General features: G+C 44.0%; 1 protein-coding gene and 1 long non-coding RNA gene across 12 annotated transcripts in view; one reads left to right on the forward strand and one right to left on the reverse strand.

Annotated features, from left to right (window-relative positions):
* The window catches only part of LOC126405559 (nuclear factor 1 X-type), a 272,630-nt gene that overhangs the window by 144,045 nt on the left and 114,104 nt on the right, over positions 1-14,481 (reverse strand). For 9 of the 11 annotated variants that reach the window (XM_050069350.1, XM_050069348.1, XM_050069353.1 and 6 more), the window contains one exon: positions 5,830-6,361. In XM_050069350.1, the coding sequence (XP_049925307.1) occupies positions 5,830-6,361 (532 nt within the window). The other 2 variants (XM_050069354.1, XM_050069346.1) reach the window with 2 other exon arrangements.
* The window catches only part of LOC126405588 (uncharacterized), a 365,681-nt gene that overhangs the window by 122,287 nt on the left and 228,913 nt on the right, over positions 1-14,481 (forward strand). The gene's annotated exons all lie outside the window — the stretch shown is intronic.

Genomic DNA, 14,481 nt, shown 5'->3' on the forward strand with positions numbered 1-14,481 from the left:
AATAAATAAGGCAAGGGGAGAAATTAAAAGGCAGATATTTATTCATCTATTCATTATTAGTCTTCATTTCAAGGATTTTATTTGTTTTTTTGTTTTTTTAATGTAAGAGGATTTTGTTTGCGTATAATTGCTAATTTTTTGAATTTGAGACGGTTTTTGAATTTTGAAAAAAGAGACAAAATCCACACTGTGTGCTCGGCGGCGTCGCGGTGTTCCGGTCCCGTTTTCCGTATGGAAAGAGCTGTCCCAATTACAGGGCAGCCTCGCCGCGCTCTGCTCCACTGGACCGAGGGAACAAGGCGCGAGGCGGACCGATCAGAATCTGGCTGCTGGGAAGCGGCCCAGAAAAAGAGGCTCTCCTTTTCCCTTTCCTTTCTGCTCCTCTGCTGTCTTCACCTCTCCTCTCCTCTCCTCCTGCTCTTTGCCCCTCGGCTCAGGCGGCTCAGAAGCCAAGCCACCCCTCCTGCGCCGACGTACGTATGTTTTTAGGGGACAGACAGATTTCAGGCCTGGCGCCTGTACAGAGAAAGAGAGGACTGGTCATGCAAATTCACACACTGAGACGAGACACAGACCAAAAATAATACACAAAGAAACTAGAGGGGAAAATGTGCGCCTTATTTTTAAAAGGGAGAAAATCCATTCAGGGATACAGTTAAATAAATGCTCTCACTGCTCAACAGATAAAGAGCCTAATTATTTTATTGCACGTGTTTATTCTATTCATTACCACTGTTTTAATGCATATAATTAATTTAAAATAAATACATTTCTGTCTGTTAAATGTCAGCTACCATTTGCTTAGCGAGTAAAAAAAGTGAGCTGAGCTGCTAAATTGCTAAAGAGACACCATAACATTTATTTATTAACCTTAATTACACAAATAATTAAAAATCACTGTACAGTGAAATTAGGAAATAAAGCTAATCCATGTTGCCCACAATAGGCACTTTCTGCTACAAGGAATTTTTCTATTTGCAGAGCTAAGACCTGACCTTTGTTTCAAATTAGACTTAATTCAATCATATACTCAGTCTTTTGTGTATCTTTTCCAGTATTATTCACTAAACTGGATAATTACAGTGAATATGAAGCAGGTTGGCCTGGTACCAAGCCCGCCGAGCTGCTCAGCAGTCCGACCCGGAGAGTGGTGGAAAGTTGTGTGAGATCGGTTAAAGGAGGTCAGCGCAGCCACTCGCGTCTTTTTCGCAGATTTATTTCAGAGCTCGATCATACTGGAATAATCTGTTTACCAGCGATTCCTTACACTCCGCACACTCCACTCTTCCTTTCTCTTTCCCTCCTTCTAAAAAACACACACACACACACACACACACTCACACACAGCAAAAAGCAACTGGAAAAACTGGGGGCTCTGAAAACGGGCCAAGCCGGTGCTGTTGGAGGCCCCTACGCCGCCGTGCATATTAACACAGCACAGTGTCACTGACGCTGTCCCGTCAGGAGCTGGGGGGCTCGCCGAGGCTCAAACTTTATTGGGCACATTATTTCAAATGACAACAAAGCGTAAGAAAGTTTCCGTTGAAAGTGTCGGACCAGCAGTGTTTTTCACACCAGATGAATGTGGCTCCCTCGGCGCCGACGCTCTCTGTTTCTCCGTCGGCCCGGGTTACGGACCGCTGCCAAAACACTGGAGCACAATTCTGCTCTCCGTCCAGAAATCTCTGCTCCGCTCAGAGCGCTCAGCCAAGGAAAAGAAGAGGCTCTCTTTTAATCATTATGAGTCTTTTCTGCAACTGACAACATAACCTGTCTGAGCGGGAGCGTCGCTGCTGCACATATTCTGCTAACCACCACACACATATACGTCTAGGTGTGTCCTGTTTGGTCTCTTCTTTATTATGTAACCACATCTGATAAGGTTACCTCCCTTTGAAGCTCAGGATATTGGGCAGAGGAGATAAGATGTGTTTGATGGATTAGCGTGACGTGAAGGCGTTAAGTCTCTCAGTCTGCCTCCCTGTCGATTCCTCTCTTTGTTCGCCTCTATTAAAAGATATTCTCTTGGCCATTTGTAACGCCGGACTACGCACAGACGCACACTGATGGGTAAATGAGCATCTTAGGTCCGCACCACAGCAGCACGGAGATACGGCGCAGTCTGGCACACACAAACACACACACAGTTGGCTTTCGGACCTGGCCCAGGCACCTCTCTGGTCCGTCTGTCTCCTGCACAGAGAACAGATATGGAGGCTGCACTCTCAGAAACATCTTTTTATCATAACAGCTCGAGTAATGAAAGCTGTATGAGGCAGCTCCGGCTCCAAACATGACTAATGCTGGAACCGCGCGGCTTCGTCAGACTGACAAATATGGAACACGACGCTCGAAAAACATGACCTGATCCGGGGTCTCTAGGTGGAGGAAGGCCCACAGCGCCCAACTGGCGAGCCAGACTTTGGTTTCGACAGACGTGTGATCAAAGATGAGATCAGATCCCCCCTCTTTCTCTATCTCCCTCACTTCCTCCACATCCCTGAACCATTATTGTTATCATCATCAGATGCAGCGGAATCAGTGCAAAGAAAATGAACCACTTCTGGGGTCGACTCTCATCAGTGCGCCACAATTACACCCTGATCTGTGTGTGTGTGTGTGTGTGTGTGTGTGTGTGTGTGTGTGTGTGTGAGTGGCCAGGTATTTGTCAAAAGATAATTTTGGTAGAGGGACCTTTCTTTGCAGCTGCAGAGCAGAGAGCGCAGATCAGAGTACAGCGGCTGTGATCTGTCCCAGCTCTCAGCGCCCCGCCTGGAAGGGCCGAAGTCTATAATTGGACAAAAGCAGAGACACATACTGGACTGTAGGGAAGCAGAGACAGAGGAGGGGGTTAGTACAGAGGGGAGGGGGTGTATCTCCTGTTCTGTCAATCACGCCGCTTGAAAGCAGAGCCCCCCCTGCAGCTGGCGACAGTGACATCAGTGGGACAAGAGAACTGAAACGCCGCGGCGGGGACAGGCGGGTGAGGCGGCCGCGGTCCAATCATCAGGCCTGGCAACTGATAGCTTCCGCAAGACACAGACACCCTGGAACGGAGAGCTAAGAATAAAACTGTACCGCTGCCACCCCAAAGGTTAGAATGGAGCCACTGTCTGTCTGTCTGTCCTTCTGTAAACTCTGGTTAACCCCACACAGCCTCCTGGAAAACAGCTCCGGCTTAAACAAGTGGATGTTTTCTATCGCAGATATTTCCTAACGTTGCCTCTGTTCGTGCAAGGTGCTGCACAGACGGCCTGTGAGGCTGCTGTGGAAAAGCTGAGCAGGATCAGAACAAGAAACCGTCCCACAGCAGCGTGCTCCGTCAGCACACAGCACATGGGCTTTTTTAGCAAACAGGAAAGACAAAAAATAGCTTAATTTATAATGGAGACTTTTCCAGTGTTGCTTATGGTCAATTAAGGGCATGTTGTGCTCCTGACTGGGAAACAGATTTATATACCAACGCTCATATACGCACAAAAATAAATATGATGGGCAGCCGCACACAAATCAGTCAGATGAAGGCTGCAGCAGTGTTCGTATGGGGGTGAGTGGCTGCCGGATTCTGGCACGCAGTAAAAAAGAGGCTTTCCTCCGAGGGGCACCAGGCTGCGCTGGGAGCTAATCTGAGCCGCGGTTCGCCACGGCGCATTGTGGAACAGGAAGAGGCGCTCACGGAGGCCCCGCAAACTCAAGCAGAGTTACACACTGGGCTGAAAGGAGCCTGGCATGGGGTGCTCTGTCACAGAGGAACGCTGCACCGCCCTGCCAAGGAGAAGAATTAAGGTCCTGTAACTGTATGCCAGTCTGTGGTAAGAGAAGCCTTTACTGGAGAGATAGAGACAGGATAACAGCGCAGGGAGGAGGAAGGAGGCTGTTTGCACCTGACACTACCTGCAAGAACACCTGAATCATGGAGACAAACAACCGGGCTGCAACTGTGAAGCTTCACAAAGAAAAGGAGGAAAATATATTCATTATAACATGATATCAAAATACAGCTAAAACTGTGGTCACAGCATGTCTGAAGAAAGGCTGCTTTGTGTGAGAGAAAATTAAATATCACAATATTTTACTGCAGCGATCCTGAAGGGTTGACTATTGGTGCTTTCACAGAACATTTACACGACGAGTTTTTGATAAATAATCCCCAGTAATGTTAATATAATGACTAAGTGTGTAAAGGCAGATAACAGAGCAGCTAGAACAGTCTGGCAAGTTCAAAAAATTACATCACTTTACTGCAGTGCAGCCTTTAAAACCAGGAAAAGACGACACATATCCAAAATCTAGGACGATATCAAGTCTCAAATCATGATATCGATATATCAATACATAACCCAGCTCTAATTTTAAGCATTTGTAAACCGTAAATCGTAAATATGATTAATTACACTAATAAGTCCCATACAGTAAACAGCCAATTTCAAGTATCTACAAATACGAGTGCTCTGATTCACCCTCAATGGCTGTTTCATTTTCCAATTTCATTTCTCAGTTTCTGTATGTTTAAATAGAAACACACGACATCTGCACAGCTCACAAACTTCATGCTGATGATAATTTAAAAATGCAGTGAATAGCAGCTCTGTTCTTCCAGCACAAGAATTAATACAGAATTCTAATTACTTAAAATGACTGTAAGAAAATATAATCTTGTTTTATAACAGCAGTTTCTTTTGTCAATAAATCAATAAAAACATTTATTTATAAGTGTTAATTTTGCATTTTGGTTTTGCTACTTTGTAAGACAAAAGAATCACCCTGGATCAAATCAAGAATAAAATAAAATTAAGAATCAATATCATGTTTGTCCCCACTGAGCTCCACAGATTCTCACAGGCTCTTACATTCCGCAGTGTCAAATTGCCCTCAGAGAATACACGCAGGTTTGTGTACACATGACACTGAAATATTTTCGCCGCCTCTATTTTTAACTTTATGGTCACAGCAGGACACACGTGTGCTCAATATGGAAAAATAAAACATCTCATAAACAAACACAGGCAGAGCCACGCGGCCATAAACAGAAAACTCTCAACCTGTGTGTGTGTGTGTGTGTGTGTGTGTGTGTAGTACAATCAGAAAACAATGATCAGGGCAGCCTGGGTGAGTTGTGTTAGAGGGGGGAGCTCCTGTGTGTGTCCACTCATGAGTGGGTGTGTGTGTGTGTGTGTGTGTGTGAGTGTGTGTATGTGTGCAGAGTGGCGTAAGGCTGAGGCGGCTGAGGCTGCGGACCGGCTGACTCTCGCTGCCTCCTAAACTACCTGGGACCGGGCCAGCTGTCACTGTACTCTCCAGACCACCACACACACACACACACACACACACACACACACACGCACACACACACCACACTGCTACTGATACACACCAATCTCACAATAACATACACATGGATTACAGACACATGACAAACTGCCTCACACACACACACACACACGTATGCACATGCATGCTCACACAGATAAACAGGTTTGCAGATGCTTTTGTTTACCGATGGCACCGGAAAACATGCACATTTGGATTTAGACAAATTTGCACACAAATACTTGAACAAATGTACCGAGGCAAACATATCTCTAGGTAAACACAGGTTTTAAGCCTGACTGTCAAATTCTCAGAATCTCTTTAAACCAGATAGAAACGTCTACGTGAGAGACTTTTTTAAAAAGATGATCCTGCGCAGACTGTCCCTTTAAATGTCAACTTAGCTCCGTCCTGACAGGGTTTATCAAAGCCTGGCTCAGCCCGGTGCACAGCGAGGGGCAGGGTCTCACACACTGACCTGTGTGTGTGTGTGTGTGGTGTACAGTGATACACACGTACCTGGTGTGTGGACGAAGTAGGCCAGGTAGAGGTCCAGCTCCTTGACCGTCACTCCGATGTGGTGCGGCTGGACACACAGGCCGTGGTTGGAGCACTGGGGCGACTTGACCAGCCGCTCGCCGTCCGTGCTCTCCAGGGGGCTGCCCTTGAACAGGATGACCATCACCAGGTCCAGCCGCCACACCTTGTCGGCCTGGCGGAGGCAGTCGATGCGGCGGATCTTGCCCTTCTGGTCGGGGTTGGACAGCACGCAGCAGGGGGGCTTCTTCCCCGTGATGGTGAGCACAAAGTCCTCGCGGAACTCGGGCCGGATGTCCTTGCGGAGCTTGGCCAGCAGGCGCGAGGCCCACTTCTGCTTGATCTCCGGCTTCTCTCCCAGCAGCTCGTCCTTCACCGCGCGCTCCTCGTCCTTGGTCATCCTCTTTTCGTGCTTCTTGAAGTACTTGCGCTTACGGGCCTGCAGGTTGAACCAGGTGTAGGAGAAGGCACGGACATGGGGGAGGAGGGCCTCAATGAAGGGATGAAATTCATCCTGATGAGAGAGAGAGACGTGTGGCGTTAGGAGGCTGGAAAAAAGGCTTTTAGTTTGAAAGAGAACATGCACATCTCCAAAATAAAACTGTGAAAACATTTAGATGATTTTAAATGAAAAAAAGAGGAAATATTGTAAAAGTAAAAATGTGACAAATATAAGAAAATGCAGTGATTAAATTGTTATTGTTTGCAAAATCTAATTCATTACAATTACATGTTAATTTAAAATTAGTTTACTAAAATATCTAAATTCAAAAAAAGCAATGTAAAATAAATATCTAAAATGTCTTAACATTACATCATTATTAGCAGTCAGATAAACTACAAATAAATATGCAGCAATAAACAAGAAAATTAATCTTAACTGCAAAATGCAAAGTCTCCTTTTTCATCAATAAACACCAAAACATTGAAGACAACAAAGACAAAATGAATTCTAATCCAAAAGACAGCTGAGCCAAGTTGCGCTCCCAGTTTCCTGCCGTAAAGAGAAAAGTTATTCTGCTGTACCATAATACCTTCACTACATATCTCTGGGCAACAAAGCCCAGATCTCGCCACAGCGTTCCTGTGCCAGGGTTGCCACACACCGGTCGCTCACCACCGCCAAGCTTTGCCGCCACAAGACCACTGTTGAAATGTGCAGCTAAAAGATCAGCCATACCATTTCCTATCTCTGCGACCATGCAAAGGGAGCTCCAACCAGACTCACATTTCCACAACAAACTGAAAGCAGACAGAAATCACCACAGAAAACCACACTGCTAGAGGAAGACAGACGGCCTGGTAGTTACCATTTTGCACTCTCATCATAAATTTGGCACAGCGTTTAAAGTGAAAAAAAAAAAAAAAAAAATCTCCTGCACCAGTTTTTTTTTCCTCCCGCGCTCCCCAATGTAAAGCGAGCGCTGGTTTGGCAGGGTGTGGAGAATTAGGAGATGAAAAAAAACTTGGGGGGTGGGGGGGGGAGGTTGTAAAAAAAAAAAATAATTAGCAGAATATGCTGCTCACTAAAAACAGCGGGCCAAAGTTTAAAAGCAAAAACCCCAAGATTTTTAGGAAGGAGAAAATTCACTGCAGCAGGACGGCGGCCAGCAGCTCATTACACTAACGCCAAAAATGACAGATAAAAACTTGTAGCAACAAAAATTGTCAAGTAAAAATAGAAATGTTGACAGTATTACACTGTTTGGAGACAAAAAAAAAAAAAAACTTCAACAACGGGAGAGATGCACTTAAAATAAACAGTCCTTTGTGCTTTCCAAAAAAAAAAAAAAAAAAAAATGAACCTTGAAAAAAAAAAAAAAAAAAATCCTTGGCAAAGTGTAAGTGTCTGTTCTGATCCCTGGGCCCGGCGCAAGACTCACACACACACTCACACACACACACACACACACGCTCACACACACTCTCACACACAGATGGGGGGGCCAGGGAGAGCAGAGCACAGAATAGGGAAAAAAAAATAGAGAGCCGAATCAATGTTGGACGAGCGCATACGACCGCTGGCAAAGCCGAGTGCTGCTTCTTTTTTCCCCTTTTCTCTCCAACTCTCTCTCTTTCTCTTTCTGTTTCGCGCTCGCCGTCTCTCGTCCTCTCCGCGTTCTTTCCCTAACCATTGCTTGAGCCTTTGCCAACACGAGTAGGGCCCACCTATTTGGCAACAAGATGCCTGTAGCCCAGCCAATGCGTTAGCTTCAAGAGCTGAAAGGGAGGGAAAAGAGAAAGAGGAGAGGGTGGGGAGGGGGGTGTAGTGGCGAGGAGAGAGGGAGAGAGGAAGAGAGCGCACAGCAGCGGTGAGAGAGAGAGAGAGAGAGAGAGCAGGTGGGAGTGTAAGAGAGCGCGCAGCCTCGTCCGACGCTGCACAATTTGCCAAATCGACAAGTTCCACTCTGACACGGAGGCAAAGTTCAAGGGAGCAAGTCTTCTCCTGCACCAATCCCCGCAGCCCTCAGCCTGCCTCCATCTTTACTATGGCCGCCATCGCCCGCCTCGCCTCCCTCATACACCCCCCGTTCAAACCCCCCGCCCTCCTCTGTCTCCCTCTACCCCTCTCTCCGCTTGCATAATGCCACCTTGGCAGAGGATGGCAGGGAGAGGACACACAGCTTCAGAATCCCTCCAGACCCCACCACCGGCAGCTGCTCGTGGGTTTACCACAGCAAACAAAGAGGGAGAAACAAACCCGGGCAGCCACACTCCTCCGACTGCACACACACAAATCAATGACGAGATGATTTAGAGGCAGAAATGGTTACAGAATTTCAGAGGCAGGAGCAAATTCGCCTCAGCTGTATTGAACAGCACTGCGAGCAGCAGATAAACGGTCAGCCCGAGCGTTCACCAACCAACCAGCCACCGAATCCCCCCCAAACCCAAATTTGCTCTGCGCCTTCCTCCTGAACTCCCGGGAGGGTTTTGGCGTTCGGTGTGTGAGCGGCGACGGCTGCCATGTTGCCTCATCGTGACAGCATGTCATTCAGGGTTGCACCTGCTCTGCAGACAGTCTGAAGGCAGGAGTGCTGCTGAATCACAGACTGGGACTGAGGCTCCAAACAAAAAGAGGAAATCTGAGTTCAGGAGCTCTGACAACGTTAGCGAGGACTTTGTCCACTCACAACGGTCAACAACAACCACAGACGTGTGTACAGCCGACACGATTAGACAAACAACAGAAAATTAACCTGCAACTATCCTGATTGACCAATTGTTCCTACAGCTGCAACGATTCATCGATTAGTTGCAGGGTTGGAATTCATATCTTTGTCCACCTGCCACCGCGGCTGCTGGACTCCAAAATCTACCAGCCATTCAATACGTTGGTTTCTGGCTGGCGAGTGAAACAAATCCAGCAGCCACTCGCACATTTCACCAGCTTTTGGCTGATCACTGGTGCTGATTTCCAACCCTGGTTACCGGTCAACTACTACATTTATCGCCAACTAATCTGATCATCGATTATATGGTTCGAGGAATTTTTTAACAACAAAAAAAGCTTCTTAAATGGGAATATTTTCTGGTTTGTTTCCTCCTCTGTGACAATAAACTGAGTATCTTTGGGTTGTGGACAAAACAAGAACACCAGGGAACACTGATCAACATTTTTCACCACTCTCTAAACCAAATAACGAATCGATTAATTGAGAATTAACAGTGAAAATAACGTTCAGCTGCAGCTCTGATCATCTGTTGTTCTGTATGCAGAAATAACAAACTGGTTTCCATCTTCTCCATAATGAGAATTTGATGCTTTGCTTTGCCACAAGTGATACGAAACTGAATATCTACTGATGGTCACACAAAACGCAATCAAAAGATGTCACCTTGGAAAATCATGACAGGCATTTTTCACAGCTGTTTGACAATTTATAGCCAAAATGATCAATCGAGAAAATAATCAACAGATTAACTGACAATGACAATAATCGTGAGTTGCACCCCCGACTGTTACAGTCCTCTTTTTAAGCAAAAATACCACATATGATACGAAACTGAATATCTGCTGAGTTCTGGACCGAACACACAAAACAAGCAAGTCAAACACGTCACTGTCGACTCTGGAAAATCACAACAGGCATCTCTCACAGCTGTTTGATATTTTACAGACAAAATCATCAATACAGAAAATAAACAACAGACTAATCGACAGTGACAATAATCATCAGTTGCAGACCTGAGAGTTACAGTTGTTTTTAAAACAAAAATACCAAACTGGTTTCCATCTTTTCAACAATGAGGATCTGAAGCTTCCTTTTGCCACATATGATACAAAGCTGAGTATCTACTGAGTTCTGGATGAATGGTCGTCAAAACGAGCAATTCAAAGACGTCACAATGGACTCTGGAAAATCATAACAGGCATTTCTCACAGCTGTTTGATATTTATGGACAAAATGATCAATTGACAGATTAACTGACAATGAAAATAATCATTAGTCATTTTTAAAGCAGAAATACTAAAATGGTTTCCTGATTCCTGCTTCACAGTGAAGAATGATGCCACGTACGAGACAAGACTGAATATCTAGCGAGTTTCGGACCGATAGTCACACAAAACAAGCAAATAAAATGTCACATTGGATTCTGAAAAATCAAAATGGGCATTTTTTACAGCTGTCTTTTAGCCACGTGTGATACGAAGCTGAGTTTTGGACTGATGGTCAAATAAAATGGCAATTTAAAGACGTCACACTGGACTCTAGAAAATCATAACTGGCATTTTATAGACCAAATGATCAATTGAGAAAATAACTGACAGATTAATCAACACTAGAAATAATCATTAGTCATTTTTTAAAGCAAAAATACCAAAAATAGTTTCCTGATTGCAGCCTCACAAGGAGGAATTGATGCCACGTACGACACAAAACCGTATATCTGTTAAGATTTGGACTGATGGTCAGACAAAATCACAATTCAAAGACTTCACACTGGACTCTGGAAAATCATTATGGGCTTTTTTTTTTTTTTTTTTACAGTTGTGTGGCATTTTATAGACAATCAAGGAAATAGCTGACAGAGTATTCCCCAATAAAAATAATCATTAGTCATTTTTTAAAGCAGAAACACCAAAATAGTTCAAAATAGTTTCCTGATTCCAGCTTCACAGTGAGGAATTGATGCCATGCACGATACAAAACTGAATATCAATTGAGTTTCGGACCGATGGTCACACAAAATACGCATGTCAAATGTCACGCTGGACTCTGGAAAATCATAATGGGCATTTTTCACAGCTGCCTGGTATTTTACAGCCAAAATGATCAATCGAGAAAATAACTGACGGATTAATTAACAATAAAAAATGCAGAAATACCAAAATAGTTTCCTGATTGCAGCCTCACAGTGAGAAACTGAAGCCACGTGTGATACGGAGCTGGATATCTGTTAAGTTTTGGACTGATGGTCGAACAAAATGATAATTCAAAGACGTCACAATGGAGTCTATAATACGCCTGTAACCACTGCCCAAGCAAACCGATCAATCGAGGCAGTAATCAACAGATTAATCAATAATGAAAATGAGTGCTAGCTGTGTTCACACACCATTTTAACTCGTATATTTCTCTCCTTTTTCCAAAGAAAATGACGAGTCATGTTGCCCCGAAAAGCCAGAGGTAAATGAAATTCTGATTTAAGCAAAGCAACACTGCATTATGCAACACACACACACACACACACAGTAATAAACCACCTCGGCCTCTGCTCTCGTTTCCAGACAGCTCACTACATTTCAGCTTCATCTTCCAGCCATGAAACACTGACTCTCACTCATCATCTGTGAAGGACAACACACACCTCCACACTCATCCCAGCTCGCTCTGTGTGTGTGTGTGTGTGTGTGTGTGTGTGTGTGTGTCATTGACCAGGGTTAGATAAAGCAACAAAAGCAAGCCAGTGCATTCACAAATCTCATTGTTTCTCTGTGTGTGTGTGAGAGAGTTAAATATATATTTCTGCTCCCGTCACCACCTGCAGTGCAACAAAAATCAGGAAACTTAACTGGCACTTGAATGTGATTCCTGTGTGTCTGCTTTTCAGTAGAAATTAAGTCTTTCTGGGTGACCCTGCCAAAATGCAAATAAACCACCATTCACATGTCACCGGAATTTGACTACAAGGGGGTTTAAGTCATTTTCCTTAGCTATGCTGTTTGCCTTCCACGGAGCTGAAAAGGGAAATAAATCCAGGAATAACTGTTGTGCAGATTCTCTCAAACTGCCAAAATCTGGGGGGAGAAAAATCAGTCAAAGTCTCCGTGGGTGAGCTCAGACATGTCTGCACTATCTGCTGCGCCACACTGACGTTAGGCCTCAATATCAGGTATTTAAATGTGCGCTTATTTACGGTTTATCGACATTTAAAGTGTTTCTCGTTTAATCTGCTTACCTGGAAATTAAATTAAGGCCAACCCCGCTCTGGCCTTTAGCTTTAATTCGGGTTTATTATTATCAATTAGCAGCTGGAGCTGACGGTGTTCACTTCCTGGTATTTTTACACAGCGGCGGGAAAACATCAGAGCGCGTGCAGGTGCAAGCGCAAGCGGAGTTTCCGGTGTTGCGTCATTTCACCTCAAAAGTCCCGTTAAATAAATAATTAATTAATTAAATAAATAAATAATGCGCAGTGATCAAACTGCATTATATCCTTAACATTTTGGGACACATTACAGGCCTGAAAATAAAAACTGAAAATAAATAAAAATAATTTTATTTTTTAAACTTTCCCTGCGCGAGCTCATCTAACAGATCGATATTCACACAATTTAATCCCCAGCGACATTTCCTCCACCTATTTCCCTCAAATATCACCCACTCTGTTAATATGACGGAAACACAGCCAAAATTTAAAAATTAAAAATAAAAAAGCACCATCACTTCTCCCCCCCCCGCCTCTCTCTCTCTCTCTCTCTCTCTCTCTCTCTCTCTCTTCTCAGAGGGCACTTGAAATATGAATACTTAAAAAAAGAGTGAAGACATCATCGATGGATTATGCCAGGAGTACATTGAAATAAAAAAAAATGGGGCAGAAAAATAAATAAATAATAAAAAACGGGCTGGCATTCCCGCAAGCAACACATTTGTGAAACACCGTCACTAAAACCCGACGTCAATGAGCCTCATAACACGTGGATTTATGTCCTGAAAATGTGTGTGAGGAGTGAGTGAATGTGAGGCCTTGAATGACCCGGATCACTGCTGAAGATATGAAATATGATGCAGGTTAAAGTCTGGATCGTTTTGTCTTATTGTGTAATTTATTTTTATTTCTTAAAGAAAAAAACAAGTGTGCCTGTTTAAAAAAAATTCACCGACATTAACTGAAATATTAAAATGATATTCTGATAATTATGAATATTTAAATCCCCGGAAAACCGCTTTATCATCGCAAAAAAGCGTCGCTTTCAATTTCACAATTTGCTGCATTAAGCCCTCAGCTGAATTTAAACAGTCTATGACGAGACAAAAGAAATGATTTTGAAGTCCTTTATTTTTCGATTCTCTGCACGTCTGACCGAGACTGTGGAGTTGGCTGCCAACTTCAGATTAACTCTTTCAGCGAGGAGAGAAAAGGCTCTTTACTCTGAGAAAAAAAAAGAGTTTGATTCATTAGTGCGGCTGCAAAACCCTCTGCATTCGCACAGAGGAGGCTCCAGCCTTTAAAATAGTTCATATCTTTTTGTTTTTCATTTTGCATTAACAGCCTTAAAATGAGTATTTCATTGCTTGCTGTTATTTAACTCCTCCATTATTTGCATGCTATTGCATTTAAAAAATCTAAAACAGATCCAGAAACAATATAATTTAATTCAGGTCTAATAATGTTATATTTTTCTATTTTTTAGCCACTTCAATGTGGAACACTGCAGATCTATGTGAGCATCATTTATCAGAAAATACTTGTCTGTATTTTGCTTGAAACGACTGCAACAGTGCAAATAAAATCCTAAATATTAAGACCATAATAAGCCAGTCATCAGGAGGCCATCCTGCTCCCTCACAGAGTACAACTCTCCACATAAATGCACATAAAATGGAGGCAAATAAAATGTATGCAATTAAAACTGTGGAGCAGTTGGAAGCATCTGTTTAGTTTTTATTCCGGCAACCTCGTCTGACTTTCGAAGAAACAGTGGAGGTGAAAGTGAGCTTTGCTCTAAAGTCCAAATCCTAAAGCCAAATAATCAAAACTCTGGCACAGCGAGACGTATTATTTTTTGTTATGATAAATCCTTGGCTTCAACGTTTTGTTTTCCGACCAACACTGAAATGTTTCATCTAAATAATTTCAACCCCTCTGAATGCCCAGAGTTTTCTACATCACATGTAAAATATCTTTAACTGAGGAAAACTTCCACAAACTCCTCTCTTTCTCGTTCTGACCCACAACGCCCAGCAGTAGACCTCTCCGCCCTGCTTTGTCCTGCTCCATCCTGCGGTACCTGACCTCGCCGAGGCCACGCTGCATCTCATTAGACCAATTAAACCATCGTCTGCGTGACCCGAGGGCCTTGCAGCCGCCTGGCCCTTCATTAGCACCGCTCTGTGCTGGCGGGGCTCGGCTGTGTCCTCTCCTGCCCAGCTGAGTGTCCCTGACCCCGGACGGAGCCTGACACCG

Source organism: Epinephelus moara, chromosome 18 (assembly GCF_006386435.1).
Source record: "Epinephelus moara isolate mb chromosome 18, YSFRI_EMoa_1.0, whole genome shotgun sequence".
Taxonomy (NCBI): domain Eukaryota; kingdom Metazoa; phylum Chordata; class Actinopteri; order Perciformes; family Serranidae; genus Epinephelus; species Epinephelus moara.